The 13,994-nt window shown below is 33.5% G+C and overlaps 1 protein-coding gene across 5 annotated transcripts; it reads left to right on the forward strand.

The window, feature by feature from the left end:
- The first annotated feature begins 9,547 nt into the window (after window positions 1-9,547).
- LOC142547219 (uncharacterized) lies at window positions 9,548-13,492 on the forward strand. Of its 5 annotated transcripts, XM_075655388.1 has the most exons (12): window positions 9,548-9,787; window positions 9,960-10,056; window positions 10,554-10,655; window positions 10,741-10,857; window positions 11,109-11,334; window positions 11,411-11,562; window positions 11,630-11,961; window positions 12,053-12,152; window positions 12,266-12,325; window positions 12,394-12,477; window positions 12,571-12,687; window positions 12,978-13,492. In XM_075655388.1, the coding sequence occupies exons 2-12, from the start codon at window positions 9,997-9,999 to the stop codon at window positions 13,281-13,283; spliced, it is 1,656 nt and encodes a 551-aa protein (XP_075511503.1). In that variant the 5' UTR covers window positions 9,548-9,787; window positions 9,960-9,996; the 3' UTR covers window positions 13,284-13,492. The 5 variants fall into 5 exon arrangements, with proteins under 5 accessions (XP_075511503.1, XP_075511502.1, XP_075511504.1 ...); XM_075655387.1 differs by having other exon boundaries at window positions 9,548-10,056; XM_075655389.1 differs by lacking the exon at window positions 9,960-10,056 and having other exon boundaries at window positions 9,549-9,787.
- The last annotated feature ends 502 nt before the right edge of the window (window positions 13,493-13,994 follow it).

A 13,994-nucleotide genomic window follows, 5' to 3' on the forward strand; every position in this document is an offset into this window, starting at 1 on the left:
ACGCTTCATTGCATACATTTGATCACTTGAGATCATATTGTGCTAGCTATTTTCATTATCTCTTCTTAAGCTATTCACTTCATTATCTCATTAATAGAAGAATCTGTAACTGGAAAAGAGTCCTTCCCAGAACTTAAGATCATTCAAGTAGTTGAGTTGTAAAACTAAGAGTTTCAGTAGGCGAAGGGTAAGTCCTGTTGAAGTGGGTGTGTACAACTGATGTACTATATTCACCAAAGTCTTTTAGTGATACCTTCTGGAAACAGAAGAAGGGGAGACATAGAAGATTCATCTTCGAACTTCCAGAAACAAACCATGTGCCATCTACTGTTTTTCTGTTTCATTATTTTTCACCCACTAACCAACAGATCGTTTCCGCACATTATCTTGTGATCTGCTGGTCTTTAAACTTGAACAAAAATCTGCTAGTATCTTTAACAGTATTCTAGCACATCATTCTGGAAAATCGATTAAGTTTGCCGTTGAGTTTATTCAACCCCCCCTTCTAAACTCAACCCGATCCTCAACAAAGAGTTTCAATTTAGTCCATGATAAGTTTTAATTGAAGTAAGTTATTACAAAAAATTGTATCAATCAAAGTCTATTAGTGAAATGCTTCTTAAATAGAAGAAGGGGTGACAAAGAAGTATTTATCTCCGAACATCCATAAAATACCCTTCTCTTCACATTATGCATATTTTATTATATATTCATATCTAGTCATTTCTTGTTAACTGTCAATTGCATTATATATATTTTATCACTGGTCAATCCGGACTGCTTTCACATTTATTCATTTTCTTAGTAGTCCAACTAAGCTAGTCGTTCATGAATATATCTTAACATCTTAAAAGCTGTTATAGTCATCTCAAAGTTTTAAAAGAGTTTATTCATCACCTCTAAACTATAATATGATCCCAACAAGCGGTGTCAGAGAGAATTTTTCTTGAAATCTGATAACAATATATTTTAATGGCATCCTTTAACAAGATTCCAATATTTTCTAAAGAAAATTATGAAGATTGAAAAATATGCGTGCAGGTACATTTAGCAACTCAAGATGATGAAATGTAGTATATCATCACTGATGGTCAAATGAAAATCCTGAAAACAAATACAACCCTAGCAATATCATATGGTGCTTCATAAATGGTTGAAAAGCACCAATCTACATGGACGGCTGAAGATAAGAAGAAGATCAACCTGATATTCTATACAAAAATCTTGACAAGAACATGTTCAACAAGATCAAGACATGTTCAACCGCCAAAGAGATCTAGGAGAATTTGACCTAACTCTATGAGGGCAACGATCAAACCAAAGATAACAAGCTAACCTTTGAGAAGCTCGATAATGCCAAAATGAAACCCTACGAGATTCTCAATGAGTTTGATGAACGATTTATCAGTATTATTATTGAATTTCATTACTTGGTAAATAATACTCTAACCGTGAAATTGTTTTGAAGGTTACGAGAATACTGCTAAGAGAATGAGATGAAGACGGTGGTCATGAGATATTCCAACGAACTCAACAAACTCGATATGTATGAAATTTTTGTTGATATAAAAGCCTTCAAGTTTGAGCAGGGAATTCAGAGCGAAGAAAAACCATCCACTACACATTCAACCAAAGCTCTAGTCGCCACATCTTCCACTCCGACCGCCAGTGAAGAAGCTTCTAGCATAAAATATTTTGATTTTTTTGTGAAAAAGTTTTTGCAAGTTTATGAGAAAGAACCAACTCAAATATAACTCCTACCATAAAAAGTATCAAGATGATGGCAATCAGGCTTGTTTTAATTGTGGTAAAAGGAGTCATTTTATTGCAGATTGCAATAGGTCGAATAAAGATGATAAGAATTCGTTCGAGAATAGATTGTCCAAAGATGACAAAAGATATTTTAAGAAGAAGAAAGATCAAAAAGGTCTTATTGTTCATATTTAGACCAATCTAGTTCAAAGACCACCAAAAGTGAAAGTGATGATGAGAAGGTCCAGTGACTCATGACAGATGTTGAGCCGAAGACTTCAGAAGTTGAGCTGAAAACTGCCGATGACACGTTATTTAATTTTGACTCAGATGAATTCACATGAGAGGATATTGTCATGGCACTACATGATATAGTCAACGAGTTTAAAATACTCTCACAATCATTTGTGGAAACTAAGACAGAAAAAAATCTAATAGATAATTCAAACAACTCTAGCTGCTTGCAGGGAAAGAAATTCGAAGGTTTGACAGTAAAAATAAATACGCCAGCAGATGATAATTATGACTTCCAAAGAATGTTCCAAGCAACTATTAATGAAAATAAATTATTGACACTTCTATTCAATTATTAGAACAATTCTTATGTCTCCATTGAGAAGATGTACGAGTAGCAAAATTCATCCGGTGATATAATTTGGGTAGGGTTTGGCAACAATGGATGTAATTTTTCTGAGGTGAATAATCAATCGTGTCTAGAAAAAAACAAGTCTAAAATGATAAACTTTTTCCGATCTAGCACTATAAATGAACATGATCATCCAGAAGTCCAACCTAAATGGAATGAAAATTTTGAGAACTGGGGAAATCACCTTGGTTTAGTTTATGTTAAACTGGAGAGTTCTAAGTCTAATCGGACATGGATAAAAAGCAACAGAGTCAAGCTGGTTACACCTGCTCTAAAAGGTCTCACAAAAAAACCAAGTACAACCGAACATTACTTTGTGAAGGGAAAAACTAAGACTTACCAAAATTGCATGTGGGTTCAAAAGAGATATGGGCTAGATAAAAAAGATTAATGACCCAAACGACACTCTGTGGAAGAAACAACACACAATGTCACCTGGTTTTACGCAGAATTGCACTCTTTTGGATATACACACTCGTGAGCATGTAAGGCTAATTCAAGTGTGAGCCCCAAAAAGGTAAATTCATTCAGGACCCAATTAAATTTGGTTACAAAAAACTTATTTGAATGACGGTAGGCGCTAAGAAGAAGATTCTTAAAAATCTACATGGTTTCTAGACAATAGACGCTCCAGACATATGATCGGTGATATTAAGCTGTTATCTAAAGTAATTGGTCACAAAGGACCAAGAATCACTTTTGATGACAACTCGGAAGATAAGGCTTTGGGTAAGAATATGATTATCAATGACAAGATAATCATTAAATATGTGTTATTAGTTGTTCAACCTTTACTATGATTTGATTCGCATCAATCAACTATGTGACAAGTTTATTCTATTGAATTTCACAAACACATTTGGCCAGTCAAATCCGAAAATGGTGACATTTTACTAATCGGACTAAGAGAACAAAATACCTATAAAGTTAGTAGAAATGATGATAATCTTATTTCTACCACATGTTTTGATGATTTACATTATAATAAAAATCAGTTACTACATAAACAGTTCAATCACTTAAAATTCAAATTTATTGCAAATCTTTTTAAAAAAATTAGTCTCGGGATTACCTAATATTGACTTTTTGTTCTGCATGTCGTTTAGGTAAACATGTCAAATCAACATTTAAGAACAAATAAAGTAATTCAACGGCTCGATGTCTGGAACTTCTATATTTGGATTTATTTGGTCCAATACATGTAATGAGGATAGGAGGAAAGAAGTATACCTTAGTAATCATTAATGATTTCTCCAGCTACAAATGGGTAATTTTCCTGACTTTGAAAGATTCGACTGCTGCCCAACTTATTGAAATTCTTAAAAGACTTTAGAATGCGAGATCCTCAGTGGCGGATAGTATAAGGAGTGACAGAGTAACCGAGTTCATCAACAATCTTCTTTTAAACTATCTGGATGATAATGGAATCGAACATGATATTTCACCCGCAAGACCACCTCAGAAAAATGGCGTTGCTTCTGTATTGAGGATACAAATATCGTTCATATAATGAGAAAAAAAATTTGAATGCAAAATTTTCCACTGATCCATTTTTAGCAGCTGCCAGTTTTGTGAACTTTTTCACTAAAACAAGTAGTTTCACTCTCCTTACTTAATTAGTAGTTAAGCTAACTTCCACAACTTTCAATAATAGCATATACTCATATCTTCTTTATAAACAATCTGTTTGATCTTCATCAAATTACAGTCGCCAAATTCAACTTCCTGAATTCGACTATCTTAACGCGAACACATAATCCAGTTCTTATGTGATCTTCAATGGTTCAGAGATACATCTACCCATGGGTTCACAACTTCATGTGATTCACCACAACATTCGTTCTTATTCAGGCTTACCCTAATTAGCATCATTCTTTTCATCAATCTCTTAATCAAGAACGTCAGAACTTAAGTCTGATTGCATCCGTCGGATCATTTTTAGAACGTCTAGTAGCAATGTCCCATGATATCATGTGTATCATTGTTACCGTCTGCAAGAACCAGCAAAGTTATGATTAACGTACAATACGGTCCCTTTAACAAATATATCCCAATCAAATCTTGAACTATTGGTTTAATGGAAGTTTCAAATCAACTCGATTACAATGTAATGTATCTTTGAGTAATAACAGTGACATGATATGTGCAACTAAAGAAACACATTTCCAAAATGCACATGTTTTACTCTGACAAGATATTCCTTGACTATTAACTCATCGGATCACATTGAATATATTCACACATAGGCGAGTAGTGAATGCCCGATTATAATGTAATAGATCTTACGTATTTCAAAGTAACACTCAATCTCGTCACCTAATGACTCTCATGGAGTCGGTAAACGAGTCAAAGTATAGTGCTAGTACATAGAGCCTCCACGTTGTCTCGAGTTTAAGCACTAATGATCTACAACCATAACCCAAACTATTCCACTCAATAAGGAATAGCCACTTGGACAGTCCGAGGGAGGGCTGTTCAGTGTCCCATCAAGTGACCAATCATCTGTATGAATGAACATCCTCATGTCCTTACTATTAAAACGTGACGTTTATATCACATATGTTAATCTCAAACTCGATCGATCTTTACCCTTGTTTTAGGTGGCTAAATAGACTAGGAACATATTCATAATATACAGTACAATGCCGAATGAATTTCATAATCCACTCGACTTGTCGACTTTATGATACTTAAAATATATTCAATAACTTTATCTATGCAGATTACATGAGTATATATATATATATATATATATATATATAATAAATGACATAATTGGATTAAAAAAATATTTAATATTATTAAAATAAAGATTATTTCACATAAAAGTTAATAAAATTAAAGTCACAAGTTGACTTGTTATACACATACTCTATCATGAGATTCATTTATGTTGTGAATAATCCATCAACGATGTTAGAAGTATTTCTTGGCAATGTTTTGGACCATTATTTGACTTTTTTGCATGATGAATAAATAAAAATAAATGGATAGACAAATTATATTACATCATCTCCATTCTACTGAAAGCAATTTAGAACTGAAAGCAATTTATTTGGAGGTTCGTGGAATTCGACATGAACTTTCACCATCAATTGGCTGAAAGGATGGGACCTTTAATTTTCCTGGCTTATGATTATGTGTAGGGGAGTCGGTGTTTATTTAAAACAAGTATGCCTTCGTTTTAAAGATTTATTATTATTAAAAGTATACATATATAATAAGTAAGATTAAATGTTTGTGGTTTTAACCAAAGCTATGCTTAATAGTAGCGGTATAATTTTAATTTTAAGCAGTATAACAATTTATGCACCACAGTTCGATTTTTTTCTCATCAAAGACAATTACTGGAACTCAACAATCATGCTCTCAATAATTTCACTACTTACAATCCACGATAATCGAATGCATACGTTACCGCGACTATCATTATACTAGTTTTAAAATCAAACGTTTATCATTTTATTAAAAGTTTTATAGATACAATACAACCCTAATATTTTAATCGGTGTAACACCCAAATCATCATTTTCAATTTCTCTCAATAGTCATCATCACACCCAACGTAACGTGATATCCCAAAAGATTAATTTGTTGGGTACACATATATGGTTTTTTAACGTACGTGAATTTAAAATATTACCCCTCCATTTATTTTGTATTACACATGGACATAATCTTAATTTCACATCATATTAAAAATAATCCGAATGTTCTTGAAGTATTAGATCCGACGTAAAATGAATGAATTCGAGTAAATTATTGAAAGTTGTGGGTTTTAGTTTTGGTAAAAAATTGTGTGAGATGGTCTCACGAGTCGTATTTTATGAGACAAATATCTTATTTAGGTAATTCATGAAAAAATATTACTTTTTATGATAACACTATTACTTTTTACTGTGAATATTGGTAGGTTGACTCGTCTCACAAATAAATATTCGTAAGACCGTCTCACAAGAGACCTACTCTTTAGTTTTAATTAATATTGGTTTCATTGGTTATTTCCATTTGTTGTGTTGCATGTTGTCTGGAATCCAGCCCTAATGGGACATGTAAAAACTTGTGTGAGACGATCTCATAAGTCGTATTTTGTAGACTGATATCTTATTTGGGTCATCCATGAAAAATATTACTTTTTATGCTAAGAGTATTACTTTTTATTGTGAATATCAGTAGGGTTGATCCGTCTAACAGATAACGATTTGTGGAAACGTTTCACAAGAGACATACTCTACGAAACAATGGTTAAAGTGTAATCATAGGTTAGCGATTATAATTAAAACATTTCCAGCGAGGTCTTCAAATATTGGTAATAAACTAATAATAAATATGATGACACTTTGATCTAATCTTACAGGTACTAATTTCAAACCGAAAACGGCGCCAAAAGTGCCATAGCTTTGATTTTTGTAAATATGACAAGAACTTGGGGGTATTTTCGGGTTACTCGATGATGGCACAGAAAGATGGTCTGTCAGCTTCGTGCGGTACTATATCATGCGCATAGTTGGTCTTTCGCTTTTCCGTAACACCTCAATTTCTTCACCCATGTCCCCTTTCTTCCTTTTACTTTTATATTTTTTTCTGTAAATAATAATAATAATAATAACTCTGAAGTACAATTTTCGGAGAATATGAAATATTTACCCAATTTTACATTAGAAAATCATTTCAATAATCTTTCCATTTAGATAAGTTTTGGGATCCGGTTTGTCCGACTCTAGCCTCTAGGTTGCACCTAGTTTTGAAAGTTCGAGATCTTATAGTGTGACTCTTCGATTCAGATGAATATTATCACTGCTCCAGGTCTAGGTGTGTCACTGCGCGACTGCACAGTGAGCTTTTATAACAATTATTTTGTATTTGTCTTGTTTTACGAAAATGATTAACCTAATTTGCAATAGAAGTACATTGTAGTTCATAAGTCATTTTAAACTTTGATTTTTAATTTATTTGGGACAAAGCTATTGCAATCATCTCTATTTTAGAATGCGACGTTCATGTCGGGAATCTAAATATGGCTCTTACATATAAAAGAGGTGACTCTTGTGATGTGGTACTTTGTCTCGCAAGTTCAAGATGTGACTTCTACCCACGTAGCGCTTTGTCTTGCATAATACTTATATTCAAGTGTTTCTGCTTGTGACTGTCTCTAATATCATTATTTCATGCCTCGGGCCCCGTCTTGCGCCTGTGCCATTGTACAATGGACTTCTATAACAATTACTTTCTATCTGTCATTGTTTTACGAAAATAATTAATTCAAGTTGGTATATAAATTCATTGTATCCCATTATAAGTCACTTTAAAATTTGATTTTTAATTTGGGACAATGCAATCTTTCTATCATGCCTCGATCCCAAGATGGTGACATGGCAACATCTTCAAAAGTCTATGCTTAAACTTTTGAACTTTTTTAAGATTTTGAGGTATAGAAATTCAAGAAAATCAGTCTATTTTATTACAAATTCCAAATCAGGTCTTTACAATTCAAAACTTGAAATATCACCGAATCATTAAAATTTTCGATCATAATAAGCTAAACAAATAATCAATAAACTTCTTGAAACAACATCAACATAATAAATATTTCATCGAATTCTATCATCCCAAAAGTTCATTTTGTTCTTTTTTCATGACTTCATATTCGGTAGTCTTATTCTCTGAAAGGAGGAGTGATTTGGTAACTAATATAATCGTCACTAGATAATTAGGGGAGAGATAGTAGTTCCCTTTCATTCATATGAAAAAATCAAATCACTACATATGTTTCAAAATATTTTTGAAAAAAGAGTAACATAAATAACAAATATACATTATAACTTATATCAAATATCAAGTTCGCAAATTATGTCAGTGGTGGCTTAACTTGATATCGTTCCTCTATATGTCACTCATCTAAGTGATGAGAGTAAAAATCAGAGATCATGAATCTGGATTAGTCAGAATATGCATCCATGTCATTTAGTTCATAATTATTCAGCTCCAAAAATCAGATGTAAAATAATACTCATAATAATTCGTATACGTGAAATAACTATCTTCATCATAGATAAACTGATATAGTCTCTTATATATTATTCCTCTAAGGGATGACACCTAAAATAAAAAAATCAAGAATCCAAATTAGTCAAACGTTGTATATCTACCATTTAGTTCATAATTTCGTTCATTGTAAAAATCAGGAATCAAAACTCAGATTTTCAGAAATTTCATATACCATAAAATATTACCAAATTACGGATTTTCTTGTATTGCAAAATTCATAAAACTTTCAAAAGCAAGAATATATGTATATAATAATAATGAAGCTCGCTTACAAAACACGTGTGTATATATATATATATATATATATATATATAAATAAAAGCACATTTACTATAAATTTTCAAGAAGCTTTGTGATCAAATGATACACACAAGTTGGATTGACATGATATTCTAACATTCTAATCTTCTTGTTCCTACTTTGCCTAAGCTGGAAGCATCATAAGCTAAGAAATATACAAATAATGTGTAGATGAGGAGAGACTAGATCATTAAAACTTGCTCACATATGACTTTTCACCAATTCTCACTCCTTATTGGCACCATATACAAATAGTCGTGTCGTATCGCATAGATGACGAGTCGACGACTAGATCATTAAAACTTACGTCATGTCACCGATCGCAAGCCTTCTCCATATTTGATTTACGATAGTGCGCCCGAGCTCGGGTTTGAATGATGCTAAGAACCAGAAGATCAGCTGTAGAATTAAAACACTACATAAATTTATTTTGTCCATTGTATATTTATTTTGTCATCAATGAGTGTGTCTAGACACGGTCTGAAAGCTTGTAGCCTAACTGAGACAATCCGTTGTTAACATTAAGACACCACCCAGTTCTATTTTCACTATTTTATTAATTTTAAATATAAATTAAAAGGGTCAACCCCAAATTTATTTTATATTTGCTCACCAATTCTTTAATAATAATAATAATAATAATAATCAAACAATAAAATATATTATATTTACGATATTCCATTTTTCTCACCAATGAGGTGACATACACAGTTGTACACCCTCTGTCTTCCCCCCACTCACTCTCTCTCGACACATGCATAAAATCTAAATAAATATGAATACAAATTAAGCATCTCCACATAATGTGTATGGTCACACACACACAAATATATATATACAGATATAGATATATACACGGAATTGTCATATGTACATAAAAGGATTATATTTTCTTCAGAAATGAATTGTATGTAGAGATGCCGTCCTGATATGGGTTGGTGTTTGATATGAGCATTTACTTCAACAGAGCGAGAAAATTGGCAGAGATTGGGGTGATGAACCGAAAACAATTAAAGTTGATTTTCAAGATTTCTTTTTGAGGTGGGCTTCAATCAATCCGACAGTATTTCAGTCTATACATAATATTTCCACCTTCTGCCACTGCAACTGTTTCTGCTAGGCACTGCAGCCATGAGTTCATTCCTCTGAAAGTTTACTATTCTTTTTTATTTTTTTTGGGTGATTAATGGATTTAATGGTGTGGTAATGGCAGGGATCATTCTCTTTCTTTGTTTCGGGGAGTGGAGAGAATGAATACCGGAACCAGGAGCAGTTTGCAGCCTATGAAGGCTCCTCTGAAGCATGAAAAAGTAATGGGAATCTGATTTTTTTAAAAAAAATCTGTTAGTGTGGATCAAAGCTTGCAAAGTTGTGATATGGTGGAAGTTGATGAAAATTATTCGAGTTTTTTCATACAAGAAAAAGATTCGGAAAACAGAGGATGAAAAATGTTGTCTTCATTTTCAATAAATTAAGCTTCCCTGGTAAGAATCCTTGATGGGTTTTAGATCAAATTGGGAAATGAGATGGAGTAGGGAAAAAATGACATATTTTGGAGTCCAATCATTCATGATTGGAATATCTTCTGATTCTGTCAATTGTTGGAACTTATTCTGTGTGCTGATTATTCTTAGAAAAAAGTTTTTTTGCTTTACTTCTTATTCAATTTTTTTAGTTGGTATTTCTTTTTTCCCCTTTTTCTTTTACATATAAGTGCCCCTTAGTGCAAGAAACTTTATCTTTTTCTATAATGTAATTCTATTCTTGTGAATGCTGATTGTTGCCTTCTCTTTGTGGAAACTTATAGGAAAAGGTGGAGATGAACAATAGTCGTGCGATGGATCCCAAGAAACTGACCACAAGTCGACGAGGCTCAATTCGAGCAAGGAAGATGGCGTTGCAACAAGACGTGGGATTTAATTGGTCACTTCTTTTGTTTATAGTTTCTGCATCAATATTTCTATCCATTGTACTTAAGATAATGTACTATATAGGTTGATAAGCTAAAGAAGAAGTTGAAACACGAGGAAAATGTTCATAGAGCATTGGAGAGAGCGTTTACCAGACCGATGGGAGCTCTCCCTCGTCTCCCTCCTTATCTTCCACCTGATGTTAGTCTCAAGCCCATGAATTTGTTTTTCTTCTGTGTTTCTAACGGAAAATTTTAGCTATTCATTTAGCGGATGGGTCAGGTATTGATATAGGATTGAGAAGATTGATCAAATTGATAAATTTTTTGAATTGAATTTTTACAATAAACTATAATATAGTGACAAATGCTTGATTCTACAGAATTTATTGAACTTGATATTGTTATTCAGTTAGTGTAAATGGGAATGTAATTATGAATTCATGTGTTTAGACACTTGAGCTTCTGGCTGAAGTGGCCGTCTTGGAGGAGGAAGTTGTTCGGCTCGAAGAGAAAGTGGTGCATTTCCGGCAAGGACTATATCAAGAAGCGGTCTGCATTTCATCCTCGAGGAAAAATGATCAGATTAAAGGTTTGAAACCGAAGCAATCAAGGTCATCACGCCAAACTGAAGCAAATTCTACAGCATGTGTCTTGAAGAATTTGTGTTCAGTTTCAGGTAATGCCACAGTCTTTCTTTTTTATTTTCAGAAATTTTTTTTTCTTAAAAAAAACTTAATTAAGCATGTGATCAGATGAAAAAATGGGAAAAGAAAACTACTCGAGCACCAATTTCTCAAAGATTAAACAACAAACACCGAATATAAAAGAGCAAAGGGCTGGAACTCCGGTTAAACGGCCTCCCATTGAGTGCAGATCAACCGAGAAGTGTTTAGAGCCTCAGAAGGTACATATGAATGATTTAATAATTTGTATAATCAATTTTCCATTTTACCTTTTTATCAATTCACCAGTTGGAGAGCCGAATAGTCGATGGCCGAAGTTCAGAAGAGATAAATCCTGCAAGTCGAGAGGAGATACCAACAGTAGATGAGTGTCCAAACAAAATTTCCGAAAGCATTCTGAAATGCTTAATGGATATTTTCTTGAGAATGAGCTCAAATAAGGGTAGGAATACAACCGAAACCGTTCCTTGTGCGTATGTTGAGTACAAGGATCCTTATAGTATATGTTCAAAGTTTGGGAAGAGAGACGTTGGTCCATACAAGCATTTGTTGGCTATTGAATCTACCTCTATCAATCCAAATCGAACAACAATTTCGGTATTCCTAGTCCAAAGACTGAAGTAAGCCACTTTATGGTTAGCTTAAATCTCATGCTTCTCACAGCAATTTGCACAGTTTTGATGCTTATGCATATATCCCTTTCTTGTACAGGCTTCAATTTCAGAAACTTGCGGCAGTCGATTTGAAAGGCCTATCCCATCAAGGAAAGCTCGCTTTCTGGATTAACGTCTACAATTCGTGCATGATGAATGTATGACACAATAATCCCTCCAGTTATAGTCTCTGCTCCAACAGCCATTTTAGTCTCCTCCCAAAAATCGATCTGTTGTTTATTGTGGATTGACGAATAAATCTTTGCTTCAGGCATTTATTGAGTATGGCATTCCAGAAAGTCCTGAAATGGTCGTTGCCCTGATGCAAAAGGTAAAATTAATTTAGTCCTTTTTCCCTATCCATTTAATGCTATGTGTATGATATGGTCTGATTATCAGGCAACGGTGACGGTTGGTGGGCACGTTCTAAACGCAATGACTATTGAACATTTCATACTGAGACTGCCTTATCATTCGAAATTTGTAAGATAAGATTCGATTATTTATCAAAATTTTGGCCATTTATCGAATTCTGGAATATGGTTTGTTGTAATCCAATTTGTTTTTTCGCCCCAGACATTGTCGAAAGGTGCAAAACACGATGACATGACAACGCGTAGAAAGTTTGGCTTAGAGTTGTCCGAACCATTGGTAACATTTGCACTCTCTTGCGGAAGCTGGTCATCCCCTGCAGTAAGTTATCATAATCTAAACATTTATGAAATTTAACAATTACTGAAAGCTCACTCATCAGTTATCATCGAATTGCTCCAACGAATTGTCCGGAAACTATTTGATCCCATCATTGAAACTCGACGTATATCTATCTCCTGAGCCTCATTAGATTCAGCAATGAAATCACTTCTGACAGATCATGCACCATTTTTTGTATAAAAGGGATTGCTTAATATATAAATGAAATATTTCCCATTTTAGTATAGTTTCTAAAAAACTCACTAACTGAGCTATATTCATATTTGAAGGTTCGAGTATACACGGCCTCTCAAGTTGAAAACGAGCTTGAAACAGCTAAAAGAGACTACTTACAAGCAGCAATTGGTATTTCGACTGCAGAAAAAGTCATAGCGATACCCAAACTGCTCGATTGGTATCTCCTAGACTTTGCCAAGGATATCGAGTCCTTGCTCGACTGGATATGCCTCCAACTGCACTGCGAACTAGGAAAAGAAGCGATGAAATGTGTCGAGTTGGGCAAAGGCGAGTCATTATTCCGGTCCTTTCGAATAATACCTTATGATTTTAGCTTTAGATACCTTCTGCACACATGATTGAACAAGCTGTTACCTTGTGTTTGGTATCCTCACAATTTCAGCAATTTTGGAGTTGGATTTTCATGTATACAAGTTATAGCTTATAGGTTTATAGGGAAAATTGTATTAATAATTTAGTGGTTGTAAATAAATTTTACCAGTGCTACGAATGTTTCGTCTGGAGTATATGCGAAAAGTAATAAATTTTTCCATTGATATTTGGATTATATATTTTATGTTTATAATCTTAAATTTATTTTCGGAGATGATGTGAATTTGGTATACATGGGAACACTTAAATTAGCCAATATGCCATGTGAGAGTTGTTTCTACAACTATCAAATACAAATTGTAATTATCAGTATTTGTATGTTAGTTCAAAATTGTACATCCCATTTTAATTTGTAAGTACATCTTATACCTTTGTTTCCTCGAAATTTTCTTTAATAAAATTCTTAATAACCCCTTAAGAATGACACATTTCTTATAGCTCTTGGGTCGAGGTTGTCAGTTCAACTTGTCACACAGAATTTGATTAACTGTGATTTACTTGGTTAAACATGATTTGTACGTTATTGCGTTAATTTGATATATTATTTATATATACTGAAAATTATGAGCGGTCAGTTCTCACATCCTAGGGAACTAAACACCCTTGCAAACATGTTACTTATTTTTTGTGAATAATAAAACCATGGTGAAATGGCAAATATATGTGTGAGACAGTCT

The sequence above is a fragment of the Primulina tabacum genome, chromosome 5, assembly GCF_025594145.1.
Source record: "Primulina tabacum isolate GXHZ01 chromosome 5, ASM2559414v2, whole genome shotgun sequence".
NCBI classification, from domain to species: domain Eukaryota; kingdom Viridiplantae; phylum Streptophyta; class Magnoliopsida; order Lamiales; family Gesneriaceae; genus Primulina; species Primulina tabacum.

What these genes read in the sequence shown, in the direction of transcription:
- LOC142547219 (XM_075655387.1), top strand. Translation starts at nt 9,997, where the DNA reads ATGAATACCGGAACCAGGAGCAGTTTGCAGCCTATGAAGGCTCCTCTG. An exon ending in GAATTTGTGTTCAGTTTCAG is followed by an intron (nt 11,335 to 11,410) that starts GTAATGCCACAG and finishes GCATGTGATCAG; the next exon opens with ATGAAAAAATGGGAAAAGAA. An exon ending in GAAGCTGGTCATCCCCTGCA is followed by an intron (nt 12,688 to 12,977) that starts GTAAGTTATCAT and finishes TCATATTTGAAG; the next exon opens with GTTCGAGTATACACGGCCTC.